The 22,478-nt window shown below is 33.1% G+C and overlaps 1 protein-coding gene across 1 annotated transcript in view; it reads left to right on the plus strand.

The window, feature by feature from the left end:
- LOC108741870 (runt-related transcription factor 1-like) overlaps positions 1 to 22,478 on the plus strand; it is a 41,564-nt gene that overhangs the window by 12,077 nt on the left and 7,009 nt on the right. Inside the window, exon 2 of the mRNA XM_018476838.1 lies at positions 7,084 to 7,284. Coding sequence (XP_018332340.1) covers positions 7,084 to 7,284 — 201 coding nt within the window. The remainder of the gene's footprint in view (positions 1 to 7,083; positions 7,285 to 22,478) is intronic.

A 22,478-nucleotide genomic window follows, 5' to 3' on the forward strand; every position in this document is an offset into this window, starting at 1 on the left:
TTTACAGCAAAATCTTTTCAACTCCAAATTCAATATTGGATTTGCAGTTAAGAAAATATTCGTCAACTGATGTATTGAAAACAACTACCCTACATACATATGCTCCTATTAGATAATCCTAAGATAGTAATCAATATATCTATATACATAAAACAATTTATACAATTATTTATACCATTTATAACTCAAGAGTGCTGCACCGATTTTGATGATCTCTGATTTTTTGGATTCGTCTCCTCCAAGAACAGCAGAATAACTATTAAAATATCGGAATTAGCTATAAATAGTGAAATATTGTCTTTGGTTTGTGGAAAGGTTAGTTACACCATTTATAACTCAAGAAGGGCTGGGCCGACTTTAATGGCTTCTGATTTGTTGGATTCATTTCCGCCCTAAATAGCTGAATAACTATTAAACTATCGGAAAAAATTTCAGAAAAAAAAATCATTTTTAAATAAATTAGGTTTGGAACTACGCCATCTTGCTCAATTGACAATTCCCATAACGGACACTTATAGTTTATTTGTAATAATTGATGTCCACTGCAAATCAGTGACATATACCACATTATAGAATAGAAATTCAACAGAAAATAAGTGGAAAACAGTATATTCAAATCTAGAATGATATTGAAATATATATAGAATACTAGAATTGAAATGTAAATAAAAATATCAACAATTGTCAAATCGATTGGTATTAATCATTGCGGATCATTGGGGTAATCACACATCAGTACCACAAGATTAGTAACACAGAATCTCTGAATCATATTATTACGTTAATAAAATTCAAAATTGATTGTAAATTTAGCTAAAAGTTAACATGACATTCATTGACTGTCAGGCGGAACGAAGTTCGCTGGGTCACCTAATATATTATAAAAGAAAATGTACAATGTACAGTACGATCAAGAGAGTTATATAGTGTAGTAACCCCTAGATCCCGCTCTTGAAGAAGGTTCCCGTTCTTACTTGAAGGGCGTGCTTTTGAAGATAAAAGAGTTGGAAGTTTCGCCCTCTAGAAATTTCTAGAACAGTTCAGAACATTCGAGAGTATTTGGGAGTATTCCACAACATTTCAGAATATTATGGAATGTCTTCGATCATTGTGGAACGTTCCAGAACACACTTGAATGTTGTGAAATGTTCTAAAACATTGTGAACTTTTGGAAGCCTTTTTTTGTATAGCTGGGCTACCTATGTACGTATTATATTTTAAAGTTTATCTTTTATTCCAACTACCATACAATCTCATAACAACTCCCTGAACGAAGCGGGCTATCCCAGCTAGTATGCAATAAAAAAGTATTTGCAGCAGCATTTACAAATAAGGAAAAATTTTTATCAAACATAGAAATCACATGTTTCTTTTAAATCGCACTATTAAAAATTACTGCTTTTTCAACCACGTTTTACTAAATATCACCTGCTTCTCTAAAGACTGTTCTAACCTAACCTAACTCTCAAAATCTTTTAAACAAAGTGTAACACTTACAATTACTTCCTTATTTATATGAGAAAATGACTGAAGGTATTTGTATTCCTTGTATCAAAAGGATGTAAGGCAACCATCTGCTGAAATCGTTTGTTTCAGTACCAATTGTAACGTCACACCATTCCCTTCTAAGATTTTCCCAAATTCCTTTGTCCTCTCCTTTTATTTTTAATTATTTATTCAAGTTTTCTATATCTTCTTGACTTGTCTATTTCTGTCCATGCTACTGACATAAATGAACTACTTTAACTTGTTTGTGTTTCTTACTCTATCAAATCTTGTGAGTCTTTGTACTTTTTTTTGAGATGTTTCGTTTACATTGCTTATAATTCTTCATTATATAAAACAATACAATTTGACGCTTGTAATTATTGGAAATTTTCCTGGCGTAACATCATACCACTCCTCTATAAGATTTTCCCAATTTCATTTGTCCTCTCTTTTTCTTTTTAATTATTCAAGACTCCCATAAGTTCTTGACTTATATCATTCTGTTCGTTCTACCCATATGACTGGACCACTTCAACTGGTTCTATTTCTTATTCTGTGTAATTTTGTGACTCCTTGTATTCCTCTGAGATATTTGGTTTCCATTATTGTAATTCTTCATTATGTAAGACAGTGCAATTTGATATTTATAACTATTGAAAATTTCTTTGCTTGGTGTAACATCATACCAATTCTTTTTCCAATTTTTTTTTGTCCTCTCTTTTTCTTTTTAATTATTTATTCAAGTTTCCTATATCTTCTTGACATGTCTCTTTCTATCCATTCTACTCACATGATTGAACGACCTCAACTAGTCTTGTTTCTTATTCTGTCTAGTCTTGTGACTCCTTGTATTTTTCTGAGATATTTCGTTTCCATTGCTTGTAATTTTCCAATATGTAAGACAATACAATTTGACGCTTGCAACTTTGAAACTTCCTTTTCCTGGTGTAACATCACACCACTCCTCTCTAAGATTTTCCCAATTTCATTTGTTCTCACTTTTTCTTTTTAAGTATTCAACATTCCCATATCTTTCCGTCCATTCTACTCACATGACTGAACCACCTCAACTGAATCTATTTCTTATTCTGTGTAATCTTGTTCTTCTGAGATATTTGATTTCCATGATTGTAATCATTCATTATGTAAGACAATACAATTTGATGTTTGTAACTATGAAATACCTTTACTTGGTGTAATACAATACCATTCCTTTCTAAAATTTGTCCAAATTCTTTTGTCCTCGCTTTTTCTTTTGAATTATTTATTTAAGTTTCCCATATTTTCTTGACTTGTTTCTTTCTGTGACTCTGTATACTTCTGAGATATTTCCATTACTTGTAATTCTTCATTATATAAGACAATACAATTTGACGCTTGTAACCAACCATACAATGTTTCAAAATTCATAATTTGTCCTTAAAGAGCACTCACTATTGAGCAGTAATTCATACCTGAGCTTCGATGTGCAGAAATACTCGTTACTCCCCTTTCAAGTCATATTTGAGAGCTGTATAAATTTTTCACTTTGTTGCAATAAAATATGCATCTCATGTTTAAAAAAAGCTACACAATGCTTTGTATTTAAAGTAAGTATTATGTAATTTTGGTCAGCGTCTCTAGGGATTCAACATTTACTGTTTATGGTTTCGATAGCGATTATTTATTTAATTTAAAAATCGGTTTTCCCCATTTGGGCGTTCATTAAACTAATAACTTATTAATTACACCTCGTATACGCTCTTGCTATTTTCCGTTCGATTAATGTAACGCATAGTGTGAAATTGTTCAAAGTGTGGTAATGAAGGGGAGGGGATATTGATTGATTAGTTCGACTGTATCATTAGGTTGGTGCAATTTTGCGTTGAAATAATAAAGGTTTTGGAACTTCATGTTCAAAATCGAATTTGCCGCTAGCGGTGAGGCATTAGTCAAAAATGTCAAGAGCAGGTTCGTCGATCGCTTATCAGAACGAAATTTGTTCAATCTGTTGCAAGGGTTTCTGGTTTTCTTTGAATTAAATGAAAGGGGGAGGGGACTGATCCGATTGAGAATATGAGGGGCGCCAAACTTAACTTTTTCTTTTAATTTTAGAAGGAAGAATATTTCTCCTTTAAATACATCCAAATTAGGTAATTGTATTCAACAGGTTTCTTTTGATTCTTCTTATCTCAAACTAATAAATACGTTATCTTCCATTATCTTTTACACAGATTAACTAACATGAGGAGGTATCTAATAGTAAAATGATTCTAACGTAAATTTCAAATGTATTGCACTTAATATGGAATTGTTTTACCATACTTTGGCTTCTTAAGAAATATACAATGGTACCTAAGACTGTTACATTCAGATGGGGACACTCAATTTTAATTAAAGGGGCGGGGCAGTTTTTGGTCCTAAATAAAAAAATTGATGAAATTTTAAAGTGTGTGGTTGCCTCACACCGTTTCATTTTAAAAGAAATAGTTTAAAAGAGGATTTTTAATTAGGTACTTATAATTATTATTAAAAAAAATTGATGAAATTTTAGTGTATCTATATAACTTACTTTATGATATTTAATAACTTTAATAAATTTAATAATAATAAAATAAATGTACAATATGCAAAAATGTTGAATACTAACAATGAATCAAGGTCAGTAATCTATATAATTTCAGAGCAATTTAGCATTACTACTCCTAGAAAATACCACAAATGGCGCGGAAAACGCCATCTGTAGTACGATGCTACATTTTAGGATTTCGTATGTTCCAAAACAATATATGGATACCTACTTGCTGAAACGAATCCTGGCGTAGCTAACTTCAACGTGATAGGCACGTTACCATAATCGAATAAAATAATCGGATCTATTTATTATTATTATTTTTCAAAACTCGTTCCCCTGACTTTTTATGTTAGCTTTTCATAATTGCGTAATTTTAAGCCATTTCCAAGAAGGGATAGTTAAGTTTTTGAAAAAGCTGTAAAACTGAAGTTTTACAAAACACGTCAAACGTCAACATATAAAACTCAAAGTAATCAAGAACTTGCAATAGAGGGATTATTTTTTTGTAAAGGCAAAACGGGATAATAAAATCATAATATTTGACAAAAAGGACTATTGCGAACGGGCTGATGACTTGATTAGTAACGGACCTTATTATAAAAATGGAACGTGGTTGCTGAATTCTCCGAAACTTGAAATGATATCACAATTTGATTTAAAACCTGATTTAAAATGAAGTACATTTTAGATACAAATTTTCCATGTGTATAAGTCGATGTTACAAATTGCCAAATGGTTGACAAATGAACTGTCTAGTTTTCAAGAATATAAAGAACTCAATTAGAATTCATCAGTAAATTCAGAGATATTAAGTTAATATGTAGTGAGGCTTTGGTTTTATTAGATGAATATTCCCTTTCTCCAATTGTACCTGTTGGTGCCACTCATCTTAACATATTTGGAGGATTTGCATAAATATAATAGCTTTTGCGCTGATATTGTCGCTGACTAGGTAGATACATTCCCTAACGGTGCATGTGGCAAAATTATTTTCAAATAAAGGACTGCTTCTGCGAACAGAGTGAAGGAGCAGCTCTTTAATGTCCTTTTGTACTTGATGTTTTCATAAGTCGTTTCAAGAACGATATGGATCACCTAGGGCATATTTAAAATACAAGAAAATCTTTACAGATGGCGCTCATTACGTTATCTGCAGTTATTTATTGAATACTGTCCAATAGCAGCAAGTAATTGGTCGTTGTTCTGGCGGAGAAATTGCGAATGACATCTAACAGTTCGACAAGTAATTATTTAACTACTGCCTCGAAGCAAAAAAGCGCCAAAATGCACGATTGGGTTGCTAATTTGGATGATCGAAGACAGCTTTTCGGATTACCTTTTTACACAATTTGGTTGTTGGGATTATTGGAGTGCTAGGATCAAGGCCGTAGCGATGAGCTCGGGGCCCCGGTGTGGTATTCCACAAGGGGCCCTTCTTAAAATTGATGATCAGAAAAATGTCATTAAAAAAAATGTTTTAATTTCACGAATAAATGATTCCCCGTGAATGTAGAAGTATTCGCGATTTCGAGATGTATGCGTTCCATGCAACTACGTACCTGATCAAATATATGGAGTATTGTGACAAAAATTCTAACAGCATAGTTTTTTTAGAAGTCATTTTTTGAAAACAGAAAACTGCTAAGGGGCCCCTCGACTGCGACATCATTTTGAGAGCGGACCAATTTCTAGTTTGATAGGGTTGAAATAATAGACTTTGAAAGCAACATCTCAAAAGAAATATTAATGAGATGATTTTACAAAACCTTATATTGTGCGAACATCAGGTTTGACACACAAGAACTCAGCTCATTGTACGGTGACACGTGGTAAGTGAGGGTAAATGTGGAGAATATTACTTTAGTCAACATTACTATGACAATAAAGCTAATTTACTCTATGGCTTGGTTATTACTACTTCTGACATACGTAATTTGTTGATAATGTGTCATTATGGTATTGTTTATTTGTTATGTGAAGGATAACTTTGTAAAGATTTTATCTAATGTTTATTGCGGTCATGCCGAATTCCCTCCCGCAGTAGTTTTGGTTAAAATATAGATAGTCGAATTCCCTCCCGGGTACTAGCCGAGTTCCCTCCCGTTCATATCAGCTCGGATAATTAAGTACTTACTACTTCCGATTTTATTTATCGAAAATCATTATATATTTATAGTTCACTTCAGTACTTCAGTAAATTAAAGATAAAATAATTTCAGAAAGAAAACACATATCAATTATGAAATGTTTATTTATTTAATTTTAAAATGGTTTCCCACTACCTTAACAAATTCAATGTCTGGAAATTCGTGTGCGTTTAGCTTTTTGATGCAATCATCTAGAAAAACTTGATTAGTTTTAGCTTGTCTTGTTAACAATTTTTTAAAATTAGATGAAACACTTCGTAGTATTTGACCAATAGAAAGGTAGTTTGATAAAATTATTATTGTTATTGTAGTGTCTATTATATACGAATAATATTAAGATTAATATGTGATGTGAGGCTGTATTATTTAAACAACTCTTTATGACTCTATAGTGGCAATTATCACTCAAGGTCATCCGCCGCCGTTGGGAGGCAATTGATGTATAATTAGGCGGGAATTCAACACACCGAAAATTTTAACCCTAATTAAAATCAGGTATATGGGAGGGAACTAGACATTATCCGTTTATTGTGACTTCTTTTATTAACATTTGTCTGATGTGAGGTTTATCGACTAATATATATTATTTACAAGGGGGTTAATAGTAAGGATTATCATTATTTTTGTTTTATATGTTATATTATATTATTGTAACTATTTTGTAGATTGCCTGAAGAAGTTGAAAAATATCAACGAAACGATACAGCATTTGAAAATTTAATATCTACTTATTTTTAAATATAGGAATTTTAAGTAGTTCAAAAAAAAATTATGTAATTTTTTTATCGCGTCTACAATTCCTTATTTATAATTTAGTTCATGAACTTTATTTAAAAATGTGATATTTTATAATCATTAATTTGTGATTATTTGTTGGTTCATTGATGATTTCAGGAAAGAGCTTCACCCTCACGATAATCATGTCGACATCACCCCCTCAAGTTGCAACGTACAATAAAGCAATAAAAGTGACCGTTGATGGGCCAAGGGAGCCGCGATCGAAGACGCGAATACAGGGCTTTCATCATTTTCCCTTTGGACCTAAGCCCTTCCCGCCAGATCCCCTTACAGGAGGATTACCGTTTAAACTTGGAGGTAAGAAAATGGATTTATTTTAACACTTTATTTTAAACAGATTTTTATTAGTGTGAACTTATCTGGCAGTCGTTTTCCTGGGCAAATGTGGAAATGGTAGGGGTTTCCATTAATAAAAAGAAACAACTTAACCTTATAAAGGCCTTCGAGGCCATTCTCATCGTCATTATTAAGGTTAGGTTAGGCTATTCTGATGGTCATTTTCTAGGTTATCACAAAATGCAAGTTCCTACAATTTTTGTATATTTTATATAATCCTTCGTTTTACGCTGAGCAGTATTTCTGATGTCCGGATAATGCCAATAATAGTCGGTTTCCCTTATAGCTCGTATACTTATTATTTATTTAAATGTATGGCAATTGATAATCTGCCATTGTAAAGAAATCAGTGAAAAACGTGTTTGCTTATTATTGGGATGAGATGTACAGAGTGAGTGAGTGCGAGAAGGTACAAGTTTTAGTGTTTCATCTCCATGCGAGCGAATAAGCTACAAATAAAAGCTAGTATAATAAATACACACTCTACACGATGTTATAGTTAGTTTAATTGCATACGTTTTATTTAGTATTACTTCCAATTCTGACTCTTGATGTGCTCTAGTTCCGTTACCCTAATGCTTTTGGCAATAAAATGAAATTATCCTTTTACGCGTGGGGCATAAACCTGAAACCAGATAAAGTTGAATCAGTTAAATCATCATATTCTTGTCTAATTCATAATCCTTTCTACTGTAATACGGACGGTAAAAAGAAAACGTGGCAGAACCTCCAATTTACGTAAGGGTTATTTAATGGGTATTTCAAGTTGTACATTTATTACAGCCCTATAATAATTTTAAATTCTGTATCTTGTTTTAATCTAGAATATCAATTTTGGATACAGAGCTTTCGACATATATGGATAAATAAATTAATTAATCACATGTGAGATGCTTGGTTTGGTCAATTCTATAGATGTGAGATCCTGGCATGTAAGTCCGTTCACTTAGAGAAAGTTACACAATGGCAGATCGAAGTGCCCGGACTGCCTTAATGGGCGTAACTGTTAGAAATTATTTACGGCGACAAAGGAAATATCTGACGGTAAATGATCAGCCATATTCCCTGTACCCGTGTACGACTGATATTTGTTTATACGTATCGCCCACGCTGTACCTTTCTCTAAATGAACGGACAATAGCAGCTGATAAATTTAACGGTAAAAATAGATTTAATATTATCATTAGCCATTGAACGAATGAGCAGACAGAACAGAAGTAATACTTATTTTCAGTAACAGAATTTTTATATGGTCCACAGTCCTTTTTTTGGCACCAAGGGTTAGAGTATCGGCTAAGTAACTTGTAAAGGTTATATTGAGGTTAGAAAAAGGTTGCCCTACTAACGTTACAAAAAGGAGTCTTCTTAGTCACTTAGTTGCTCCCCAATTATATTGCTTTTCTTTCCCAATGTGTATTTATTTTTAGGTTCAACTTTAAATGCTACTTTTGGCTTTGAAACTTGGCTACTTTGAAATTGTGAAAGTTTAATATTTAGTTGCAGAACGTTATTTCTTATGTTATGTACGATAAATGGTTCTTTTTATTTTTAATCATTTAACAATTTTATTATACAGTAACAACGATATACACACAACAATGTATAATTTTTGACTTTCATAGCCAGAGATTTAATCGAAACCAAAATAGTTAATTGAAAATGAATAAGAAATATTCTGATTGTTAAGTCGAGTTTCTTTCGAATGCTTTAACATGTACCCGAAATTGTTTGAAAAATATTAAATCATTCGAACGTTTGTTTATTTAATTCACATAAAATTACAACAAAGTTTCAAATAGTCGCACGCCTCTTGGTAGGTCATATACCCAATTGATTAGTAAAATTGCTTTTAACAATTGTGACCCCCGAATGATGTTTTTATAGACTTTGGAAATATTAGGATTCAGAACTTCTTTTGTATTTGTTTACCGTTAAATTCTTGGAGATTCTTTAACGCATTTTAGGAGCATGTTTCTTCATTTATTGATTTCGCATGGCTAGAAGCCCTGTAACTTTCAACCCTTCCTGTAAATGTGGAAGTTCACACAACCATTTCGAGGATACGTACATTTTACATACCTCGAAGAGATGGCGCGTGAATGTAAAGAAAAGCATCAAATGTAGTGAGAATAATCATAATAGAAATCTCAAATAAATAAAAGCAAGCGAGGTTTATACGCTAGGGTTAAAAACATTAGACTTTTTCTTTTGAAATACTTATATAGCAGTTAAAAAAGATTAACAAATTGAATAATCATTAATAGATGAAACATTTGTAAGGTAGAAAGATTAAGCACTTGACATACTTACATTAGGTATTATTTTTTAAGATAAATAATATAAGTATTATGCAATTAGATACATATGACAGATAAATAATAAAATACGGTTTTCCATTAAAAAAACCTACGGTTTTCATTTTATGATAACAAAAAGTTGAATTAATTTGTGATAAAAGTAATTTACATCCTTAATTTATTTTAAGTTTTAAATTAAAAAACTGACTTCATCGGATCATTTTTTTTTAGATTGTTTTCGAAAGTTAGGTAGCGATTGGAGAGGTTGTCCTGATTTTAAATTATAGCAGGGCAATCTCCTTAACAGAAGCCCAACACAGGGGTCGGCAACCTATGACCGACGGGTCAATGAGTGGTCCATTCGATAGTTTTAGGTAATCACTTAAATTTCGAAAGTACTAAATAATAGGACATAAGCATGAAACGAACACTTTGAAAATAAATTTCAAACCAGTTAAAATAGACCTCATAATATCAAAGACACTGACGCTTTTTGTCCTTTTTTGTTGTCTTTTACGGGATGTTAACATAACAAAGTGACCAAAATGAATTTGGAAAAAGTACAAAAAAGGGCTTATTAGAATTGAGTTGGTGTAATGTTTTGGTGAGCAGCGCGGATTTTATATTGTAAGGTTGACTTATGTAAACAACATCCTTAAGGTGACCAGATAGAAATAAATCAGGGGGTGCCAGGTCCGGGTTGGAGCGCCTGGACCTGCTGTACCCAGCCAGCGATTTGGAAAGGTCGCGTGGAAGTATGCTGTTATCCTTTTCGCTGTATGTGCTGGAGCACCGTCCTGCTGCCAACACATAGTGTCTAGTTTGGTCTGAGGCATTTTTCTCAAGAAGTCAGACAGGGTATTCCGCAGAAAGACCAAGTATATCTCACTGGTTAACGTGCCGTTGTAGAAATGTGGTCCAATGAGACATCCATTGAATATTCCACACCACACGTTTATTCCCCATACCGTTTGGAAATTAGTTTCAGCATCCATTTACGATTGTTTAGTGCCCAGTAATGACAAATATGATGATCGACGACGCCGTTGTTATAAAAACGCGACTCATTAGATCCAGCAAATTTGATTAAGGTGGTTTCGTTTCTGTAAACACATATTATGGGTACCATTTGAAAAAAGGGTTCTTACATAGGGCAGGCACTCCCGAGAGCGGTTATTTGTGAACTTTGAAAGGTTATTGCCTGACTATTGGAATTGGTTTTGTTTCATCTCTCTATCATTTTCGCTTCCTGCGCTACGACTTGGCCAACAAATTGTGGGACCTTGTATGGTGGGGTAAATACTTAAAAAAATACCTCTACCTTTAATTACATCTATCTGCAAAGAAATTAAAGTTCAATATAGATACTAACATCATCTACCACATATAATTTGTGGAATCTTATTAATTAATTTTAAATCACTTTCTATACGACTTTACAATTTCTGAAGACGCTAAAATAATTTTCTCTTAATTTTACGGCAAAGACTTGTTTCAATTCGTTACCTTCAGTAAAATGTTTCGACAAATCAATTTTCTAATTTATTCTCGTTCTTGGCAATTGTTCCTCCTGATGTCAATGTGAACGAAACAGACCTAAACTTCCGCCACACCGCCGGCGTTCGTCGACAAATTCTCTTCATGCAAAGTTAGTAAGTTAGAAAGATCGAAGCAAGCGTGTTAGTGACGTCTCCTATAATCAGAAATGCGCTACGGGTGTGCCAGACACCCAACTAATGGCACCCTTCCTGTGCAAAATTGGGAATATTATCCTTTTCACCTACTTGGTCTCAACACGCTTCAACACGGTGAACTAAAGCAAGTAAAGAAATCGAAAAGAAAACGAACATTCTCAGAAACATACAAATAAATATACGGCGATCAAAATTCAACTGAATTGCTTTCGCAGGTAAATAAATACAATAAATAAATAGAAGAAATTAATAATGTAAATAACTTTTCATTGGGATTGCGAGACACCTACATTTTACGTAAATTAGGAAATTATTTTGGAAAGAAAACTAAATAAGAATGGCAACTCATTTCTCAGCAATGAACTAGTAACGTCGGTGGTACAATTTGAATTTTTTTAATTACTGACTACAAGAAGATTGCGAGATCCTTATAGTTACATAATATTCATAAATTCCTATTTTAATCAGTAGTACAATATTAGTAGGCACCTCAGAAAATTATGAAATTATAAGCTAACAAATTCTATGTGTTCATAAGATGGTTACTTCCGCTAATACAATAAAGTCGATTAAAGCATCGTATAAATATTAAATTATACATTAAATTTTAAAGGAAATAAAAAGGTCTCCAACGATTGAAGAAGCATCTTAAAAAAGAAATTTAATTGGTATCAATAAGGAACGACCCTAACGAATACAATTTCACACAAAGCAAAGAAGGATAGTGATAAGAAGTAAAAACCATTTCAATAGCCTACTCCTGCGTAACCACCACCAAGTTTAATTTTTTAGATGGTACCCACAATATCTGTTTGCAGAAACGAAACTACCATTCGATGTGGAATTCAATAGTATATGTAACATGGCATGTCGCAGGACATTAATAGGCAGGCAGAAAGGACCACACGATTGTGCAGTGCAAAATACAGTTTATTGCAATCATGTAACAGAGAATACGGAGATGTTAAAGTGTAAAATTACAGCATGAAAGCATTACAGCAAATATTTATGCCACTGTAGTACAGGTCTCGTATCGTCGGGCCAGTTCTCAGGTATACATTGCACGAATCATAGCTGGCGTAATGTTTTGGCGAGCAGCTCGGATTTTATATTGTAGGTCATGGATGTCAACAGGTTGACTTATGTAAACAACATTCTTAAGGTGATTCCATAGAAAAAAATCAAGGTGTATAAAGTCCAGAGAGATAAGGGTTGGAACGATTGGACCTGCTGTACCCAGCAAGCGATTTGGAAAGGTCGCGTGGAGGTATGCCGTTATCCTTTTCGCTGTATGTGCTCGAGCACCGTCTTGCTGCCAACACATGGTGTCTAGTTTGGCCTGAGGTATTCTTCTCAAGATATCAGACAGTGTGTTCCACAGAAAGAAAGAAGTGTATCTCACTGGTTAACGTGCCGTTGGAGAAATGTGGTCCAATGAGACATCCATTGAATATTCCACACTACACGTTTATTCCCCATACCGTTTGGAAATTATTTTCAGCATCCATTTACGATTGTTTGGTGCCCAGTAATGACAATTATGACGATCACAACGCGACTCATTTCATCCACCAAATCTGATTATGAAATTCTGATCCACTGTTGCACTATATCCTTTTTGCCCGCTTTTAACGACTATTCATATTCTATAACATGTCATGTTCCATATCGTTAAATACTGCACCGCAAGGTGGTTTCGTTTCTGTAAACAGTTATTAGGGTACCATTTGAAAAAAGGGTGTTCACATAAGGCAGTCACTCCCGACGGCGGGTATTTGTAGGATTTGAAAGGTTACTGCCTGACTTTTGGAATGGTTTTTGTTTCATCTCTCTTATCATTTTCGCTCCCTGCGCTATGACTTAGCCTAGAAATTGTGGGACCCTGTATGGTGGGGTAAACACTTAAAAAACAGAAGTTACGTATATTTGGCTAATTTAATGTTAGTATAGGACTTTGTATCATTTATGTCCGGCCCTGCTCTGCATTGACGCGTTCTTTTTTTAAATTAAAATCACCCCTCGTGAAGACAGAATTATTAAACGGTTTGATTTTACCTTTTAGTACGCTTTGATTATCCATGCAGTAAACAGAAAAAGTTTCTAAAATTAAATTGGTTTATTTTAAGGTACGTCAAATTATTCAATCAAGAGCACAATGGTAATGATCAATGTAATGAAACGTCATAATAAAAACTTAAAAATTTGTGACTATTCCGTTTAATGACTGAACGAATTTAATAAAATGACTGTTTAAAATTTTATGAATAGAATTTTGTGAAACGTCGATAATGATATTCATTCAACCTATCAAACTAAACTTTACTTCATATTTTGATTTTGATAAATTATCACAAAGTAAAGGCTAACTCATAATCAGGGAATTCTAACTTACTTATGTTTTATTCTGATGTAATTAATGTCAATATTTATTACCGCCATTAGCATTTTTAACCTACACAGTCGACGCAATGTATCAGAAGCAGGCTAATTTTAAAGGCAGTTTCGTTAAACAGTTTTCTATTATGAAATATAAATCACTATTGGAACACAAAAGACTAGCCAGCTACTCTAATGGACAGTAACAGACAAAGCTTGCTCAAGATCATTTCGGATAGCATATTAAAACACAATTATCTCAATAGTTGGGTGGACAAATGAACAATCGACATTTGTCTTGACTACTTCTGCAAGAAAAATTTGCGGTTCCATCATTAAATAACCGCAATATACAAACTTAAACTGATAAAGCAGGAAAAATATTTCCAACAAGCCTTGCATTAAACATATAAAAACTTTAAAAGATAATCTGAATTTTCGTGTGACTTATAATCAATTGTCATATTAAAAAGAAGGACCTTGAGTTTGAAATTCTTCCTTGTAATGTCTTATCTCAAGAAAAATATGCAAAAGAAATTCTTCGGCATAACCGCTGAATTAATTGTAATACTCCTCGGTATTGTACTCCGATTCGCAACCTAATCTTGATCGTTTCCGTAATCATTTATTATTAAATACATGTTTATTGGGGTATCTATCAGACAAACTGAAATGGAGGGTACTGGATGGTTAAAGCCGCATTAAACTAAACGAAAATATGGTTTCAAGTTTGAACTTACTTACTTACGAGTATTACTCGAAGAGATGTTATGTTGAAATAATAAAATCGAAGTGTTTAATAATTTTCATTTTAGACTTAAAATACAATATTAACAACTATTCCGAAGATAGACAAAGATTCAGCAAAGATATAATGTTATTGAAATAGAATTGTCTTGATCTTCAAGTTGAACTTTTACTAGAACCAAAACTGACATGAACTTGGCTTATCTTAAAAATATTACCCTTTTAAAAGTTATTCTTTTACTACCTCTACTGACTCTCTACTATAAATGAATACTAGTATTGTATTATAATGGAATTACTGAAATTAATGATAAGCGACTTTCTATTTAGTTTTCTCAGAGAACAAGAATTTTAAATACTTATCTATTTGTAAGTATAATCATTTATTAATATTGACTTAATAATCTTTGATAGAAATGAATCTTGTTTGTCATTTGTTATTGATATGGTAATTGCTACGAAATTGAAATTTTGTAAATCTAAATTAATTATACAGAGTATTTCAAATATAATAGTAATAAAGTATTGTAATGTTCGTGGGTTTAACAAAATTAACTTCTAAAACAGATAACGACAAAAACTGTTTATTAGCACTAATTATTAAAGAACTTAAAAACACTATTAAATTATTACTAAACTTAGGTTATGAATTATTCTATTTATTTACACTACTGTTGATATATCACTATTCACTGCGCTATTTATTTCACTACTATCACTGTCAATTTATTTCTGGATTCATTTCTGCAACGGTTAATTTATTTCTACTACCTCTTGGCGATCGTCTCTTCCTTTAAATACTCTTTTGTTTCCTTTCTGGAACCCTCTAGAAACATTCGGATCGTTTAGTTTTTCTTTGAACTGTTGAACTGCTTTCCCAGAACGCAGGTATGACACACACATTTACAAATACGGCGCACATGAAGAAAGGCGCCCGCGGCTAGTCGGCGAATCGATAAGCCGTTCACGCACACGTATGCCCGACAGTACACAAACATGCTCGTGCTCGCTACAGTATAATACAATACAATTATTTTTTAAAATCTAATTGTTAGTGGGTTGGTACCTTACACTGGTGCTTGTACCAATTTTATCTTGCTGTAGCATACGTAGAATTAAATACTTGCCCAAAGCTTTCGTCATCGTTCCATCATTATTTGTTTAAAATAATTACTCCTCGTGTAGAATTGAATTATTTACCCGTTTTTAAGCAATCGACATACTCCCTTATTTGTGCTGTGTTGGTTTCTCAACCACCCAAGACCTAAGGCATTTGCTATGGAACGCAGCGGTATCTCAAGGTGGCAACGCATATAATTGAGTTATAGTTGTCGTCACCTCCTTTACTCCCCGTGTTTCTGTTAGAGAACGAGGGGATGTAGTGTCGTTGTCTCTGAACATCAGACACTAAATATAAACGAGGGTGTCGCCGGCTTTTCTGACTTAAATTTTCTCGCAACGCGTTCCGCACGTGCTGGTTTGTTTGAAGCTTGAGTGCGATATATCTATCATACTTTTTAATAAAATATCCAGATGCGGAACGTAATATTCTTCCAACTTGTATCTGTTTATTTTTCTTTTTCAGAGTTTCATCCAATGTGGTCAATGCAAGGTTAGTGGCGAAGGTTACTGTTAAAATTGATTACTAATTCGCTAATTCAATAATAATTATTACTACCACACTTAAATTTGTAATAGAATATTCTATACCAGCGGTTCTTAACCTTTTCCTGTCCACGGGACCCTAGAAAATCAAGCACAACTCCAAGGACCCCTTAATAAAGAAAAAACCAGCATAATAATTACTACTAGACTTGAATCTGTAATAGAATACTCTATACCAGCCGTTCTTAACCTTTTCTCGTCCACTGGTCCCTAGAAAATCAAGCACAACTCCAAGGACCCCTTAATAAAGAAAAAACCAGCATAATAATTACTACTAGACTTGAATATGTAATAGAATATTCTATACCAGCGGTTCTTAACCTTTTCTCGTCCACTGGACCCTAGAAAATCAAGCACAACTCCAAGGACCCCTTAATAAAGAAAAAATAACGTAATAATTACTACTAGACTTGAATCTATAATAGAATATTCTATAACAGCGGTTCTTAAACTTCTTCCGTCCTCGGGCCTCTAGGAAATCAAGCACAACTCCAAGGATCCCTTAATAAAGAGAAAAACAACAGTATATTTCAAACCATTTAAGTTAATACTGTAAATTAAAAAAAAACTTATTCATAAAAACATACGTTAATGTGAAGGTTGGTGCTGCTGCTTCGCAACTAAGTTGGTGATATTTGAGTTGATGTTACAATATAAAGTTGCAATCTCAAATTGAATTCCACGATGTTACAATATTAAGTTGCAATATCAAATCTAATTCCACTTGTAATCTGTTTCTGTATTTGTTTTAAATATACACAAGAATGCCTTTGTACAGAGGTATGTGGTTGAGAAAATCAGTAAATGTTTTAATCCTTGATCTGTTATTTCCTTATAATCTTTTTTTAAATTCACCCAAAATCTTGATAAAGAGGATTCTTTGAAATTACGTTTCAAAGCTGAATAACAGGATATTTCTATTAATTGATTTTCCTGTACCGTTGTCAAGCCAGTGATGTCAATAACAGCTGTGTTGAAAGGATCTGCTATCCAATTTTTATTGTTGTAGAGTACTGAAAAATAATCCCGAATCGAAAACTTCAAGGCGCGGAAATGCCTTGCTTAGGAAGCCCAGCGATTAGGAGACTTTTGGTAGCATTGATTTATTATTGTTAAATGATCCATAGGGGAGACTGCGACGGACCTCGTATATATACTCGCGGACCCCTAGGGGTCCGCGGACCACAATTTAAGAAACACTGTTCTATACTATTGTATATATTATGTGAATACAGACAACCATTAGTCCATAGATTTAGATTAATTTTTTATCAAAATAATGGCAATTTGAAGAAATATTATCTGTCTTAATGATATCAAAAAACAAAGCAAATAACAGATAGTAGCTAAAATATCTTTATATTGGTAATATCTAGAATATAATGCAAACGAATTAAGGAAAAATTAAATGTAAAAATGTAAAAATATTATTTTGCTCGAGATAAAAATCGAAGCTGGATAATATGTTATTTTTAACCATCACCACCTTGTTATGTTATAGTTTAAATTAGTTTCTTTGAGCCGTTTTCGATAGCATGGTAAATAGTGACAATTTTGTAAAATTATGAAAAATTAACGATTAAATTGTGTTTGAAAATACCATATTAATGTTTAATACAAATACCCTATAAGTATATATTACTGGAGGCACTTTAAATATAATTGGCATTTATTAACAGATGTTCATGCAAATCTAACATACGGACAGTTACTAATTACCGTATTGTTGATTCTTTAATCAATTAAACAAGTTTTATCCGTTATACTGTGCAAAATCTTGTTTGTTACTTTTGGATTGCATCCTGTAGACACCTAAAGGTCCTTTGGCATCGTCTCGGTATGGAATATGGATCACGGTAGTGTAGGTTAGCGGCGTCGGTCCTTGTGGCGCGCCAATCCGGTCTGAGGCAGCCCCACCCCTCGACCAACCTGTTCCTTATTCTCGCCCTTCTCGTTCGCAAACGTGGAATGCCTTTCTCGAGATCGTTGTTTTGCAGGTCTACTATAGAAGCAACTTTAATATATTTCAGGTGTAAAAACAGTATCTGTCGACATATTTACATATTGTATGAGATAGGATACGTTTTCACTTATATAAGCCATACCGTGAATGTAGAGTGCGAACTTTTTCTAAAAATAAACAGTGATTGTATAATCATAAACGTCGACAGTAAATTACTTTCCGTATTAAGAATATAAAAGTTTCCAGACATATTAAAAGTTTCACCTATTTAAATAATTCAAAACGAGCGATCTAGTAGGTATATCTGAATATTTGTTTTCATCAATATTTGATATATATATATATATATATCCTGTATAAATTTNAATAGAATATTCTATAACAGCGGTTCTTAAACTTCTTCCGTCCTCGGGCCTCTAGGAAATCAAGCACAACTCCAAGGATCCCTTAATAAAGAGAAAAACAACAGTATATTTCAAACCATTTAAGTTAATACTGTAAATTAAAAAAAAACTTATTCATAAAAACATACGTTAATGTGAAGGTTGGTGCTGCTGCTTCGCAACTAAGTTGGTGATATTTGAGTTGATGTTACAATATAAAGTTGCAATCTCAAATTGAATTCCACGATGTTACAATATTAAGTTGCAATATCAAATCTAATTCCACTTGTAATCTGTTTCTGTATTTGTTTTAAATATACACAAGAATGCCTTTGTACAGAGGTATGTGGTTGAGAAAATCAGTAAATGTTTTAATCCTTGATCTGTTATTTCCTTATAATCTTTTTTTAAATTCACCCAAAATCTTGATAAAGAGGATTCTTTGAAATTACGTTTCAAAGCTGAATAACAGGATATTTCTATTAATTGATTTTCCTGTACCGTTGTCAAGCCAGTGATGTCAATAACAGCTGTGTTGAAAGGATCTGCTATCCAATTTTTATTGTTGTAGAGTACTGAAAAATAATCCCGAATCGAAAACTTCAAGGCGCGGAAATGCCTTGCTTAGGAAGCCCAGCGATTAGGAGACTTTTGGTAGCATTGATTTATTATTGTTAAATGATCCATAGGGGAGACTGCGACGGACCTCGTATATATACTCGCGGACCCCTAGGGGTCCGCGGACCACAATTTAAGAAACACTGTTCTATACTATTGTATATATTATGTGAATACAGACAACCATTAGTCCATAGATTTAGATTAATTTTTTATCAAAATAATGGCAATTTGAAGAAATATTATCTGTCTTAATGATATCAAAAAACAAAGCAAATAACAGATAGTAGCTAAAATATCTTTATATTGGTAATATCTAGAATATAATGCAAACGAATTAAGGAAAAATTAAATGTAAAAATGTAAAAATATTATTTTGCTCGAGATAAAAATCGAAGCTGGATAATATGTTATTTTTAACCATCACCACCTTGTTATGTTATAGTTTAAATTAGTTTCTTTGAGCCGTTTTCGATAGCATGGTAAATAGTGACAATTTTGTAAAATTATGAAAAATTAACGATTAAATTGTGTTTGAAAATACCATATTAATGTTTAATACAAATACCCTATAAGTATATATTACTGGAGGCACTTTAAATATAATTGGCATTTATTAACAGATGTTCATGCAAATCTAACATACGGACAGTTACTAATTACCGTATTGTTGATTCTTTAATCAATTAAACAAGTTTTATCCGTTATACTGTGCAAAATCTTGTTTGTTACTTTTGGATTGCATCCTGTAGACACCTAAAGGTCCTTTGGCATCGTCTCGGTATGGAATATGGATCACGGTAGTGTAGGTTAGCGGCGTCGGTCCTTGTGGCGCGCCAATCCGGTCTGAGGCAGCCCCACCCCTCGACCAACCTGTTCCTTATTCTCGCCCTTCTCGTTCGCAAACGTGGAATGCCTTTCTCGAGATCGTTGTTTTGCAGGTCTACTATAGAAGCAACTTTAATATATTTCAGGTGTAAAAACAGTATCTGTCGACATATTTACATATTGTATGAGATAGGATACGTTTTCACTTATATAAGCCATACCGTGAATGTAGANTAAGGTAAATATAATATGTATAATTAAATTCCTAGGATTACAAAAATTCAGTCGATATAAACGTCACATTTTATTAGGTTTTTGTGTTGTTGGTTGACCAAAAATTGTCAGTAATAGAGGTCCATAGTCTACCAAAAATTAATCATCTGAAATATCCCCACGATGTACCTAAGATATTACATGAACTTGATTTTTCGACATTTAGGCCTTACCCGGGCCCCATGCAAATCTTTTTTTCGAATGTCTAGTTAGGAAAGTCCTAATACATCCAAAACTTACCTCTAAAAAAGTTGTTGAATTTTAAGAAAGTCCTGATACGTACCTTTGCACTTTTAAGTAGGTACCTAACTTTTGTAGATTAATTTTCGATTTTGATTTTTTCTGAAGAAAAAGTTTACGACGATAGATTAAAATAGAACACCCGGTATATAGCAAGTACCATCGTTTTTATTTCTGCATAAGTGCTATTTCAGATCTAAAGACAATGAGTGTTTCTGTGTTGAGAATTTTTATGCCATTTCTTCTGGTGAAATTTCTTCGGGACTATTTGCGTTAGCAAAACTTGAAAAAATAACAATTCTTCTATAAATCTAAAAGAATACTTTAGTATCGAATCCCTGAAGATAAATTGGTTATTAGTAATGTTATAATGTGACACGTTTCATGTCTAAATTCATCAATCGTCAGCAGAGGGGCTTCTGAAGATGTCAATCATGCGAATCAGTGAAATGTAAAGGACTAATATTTTAATAATTTTGAGCGATTCGAAAACACTGACGCAAACAATTCACTCCCAGTATTGGCTTATAGTTTCTTCAAATTTACCCTGAAACTATCTTTTTGTAATGTTAGCGCGGAGAGCTCTTTTTGCGTGCTATGAAATAGGGAATGTTTGGCCTCTTTTCGGCCGTGTTTTAGTTGGGAGGCAATGAAATTAGTTGTTCAATGACAATGTCTTTCTAACCTCTAAATCATTTACTCTTATTTCGCCAACTATCAATTTTATGGCGTGCTTTCCGCACAAATATGACAAAAAATATTATACGTACCTCGGGAAAAAACATGGTTATCTCAGACTGCATGTTTGCCACCCGAGCTGGAGGCACGTGAAGTCTGAAAAAACCCTGTTTCTTCCCTCGATACGTAATGTACTATTGTTGATTCTTCTGTTTTTTCAGTTTTCAGACTAAAATATAATACTCTTTGGTTTTTTCTGAGTACCGTTGTTCGTATTTTATTAAATTAGACCACCATAGTCTATAAATGAATGGTTGCATAAAGATAGTATTACTAGTTCTGTGGATTCATCACCCCAATGTCTTATAATTTCCTGGAGATGTAATAGAGACTCTTTATACCTACGCACACATGCGTACCTGCTCTAGTTATAAGTTAATACGGAAAATTAACCCTCACGCCCATCAAAATGAAATTCACTCGTGAACGCGTTTCTTATTAATTCCCGCATCTTCAGTGGCACATAGTAGGCCATCATCGTCTCTTTATCCTTGCCATTTCGTTAATGTTTCCTTCTGCCTAACGGAAATTCCACTTAGCACGACAAAGGGAATCGAATGAAGATCGTACCGGTCGGTTAAATTCGGGAACTCCAATCTGATACTTCTTTGTGCAAAATTCTAACGATGGCATAGGCAACAGGGATTTTATTTTTCTAGTAGATTTCAAGAAACGAAGGAATTTAAGAATTAGACAGGGTTCCAGTAATATGCATTTCAACAGATCTAATAAAAATGAAAAATAAATACTATGAAAAAATAAATGAGAAATAGCGATTTAATGATTCTATTTGCTACAATCACTGATAATAAAAACTGTTGGCCAAAATTTATCTAAATAAGACAAACAAAAAAGCAAACTCGTATAGTCTGTAGTAAAACGAATGCAGTGTTTTGAAACAATTACACTTTTAAGTGATACGTAGCATAAGTAAGTACTTTTACGTTAGCACAATCTTATATAAATAAGCACTTTATGAATTTAATTAAATGAGCCTAACTGTAGATATTCTTTCGCCATACAGACTTCTTCAGATGTTACACCAAATGAGTATAGAATTGATTCGTCCTTTACTTGATGGTGTTTCGTTTAATCAGAAATAAAACTCACTTATCGATTTCCATATTTATAAACACTTGACTTGAGCATCACTCCCTTATAGTTTCTTCAGAAGTTAAATCTTTTATTTTGATTGATACATTAGTTATTTACTAATACTACGAAGAAGAAGAAGATTGGCCATACATTTTGTGAAGGAAAGTACGATAGTATAATTCTACATAGTTGGCTTCTACTCATTTATATATCAATATGCAAAGAAACGAAGAATCTT

The sequence above is a fragment of the Agrilus planipennis genome, unplaced genomic scaffold (genome assembly GCF_000699045.2).
Source record: "Agrilus planipennis isolate EAB-ADULT unplaced genomic scaffold, Apla_2.0 scaffold281, whole genome shotgun sequence".
NCBI classification, from domain to species: domain Eukaryota; kingdom Metazoa; phylum Arthropoda; class Insecta; order Coleoptera; family Buprestidae; genus Agrilus; species Agrilus planipennis.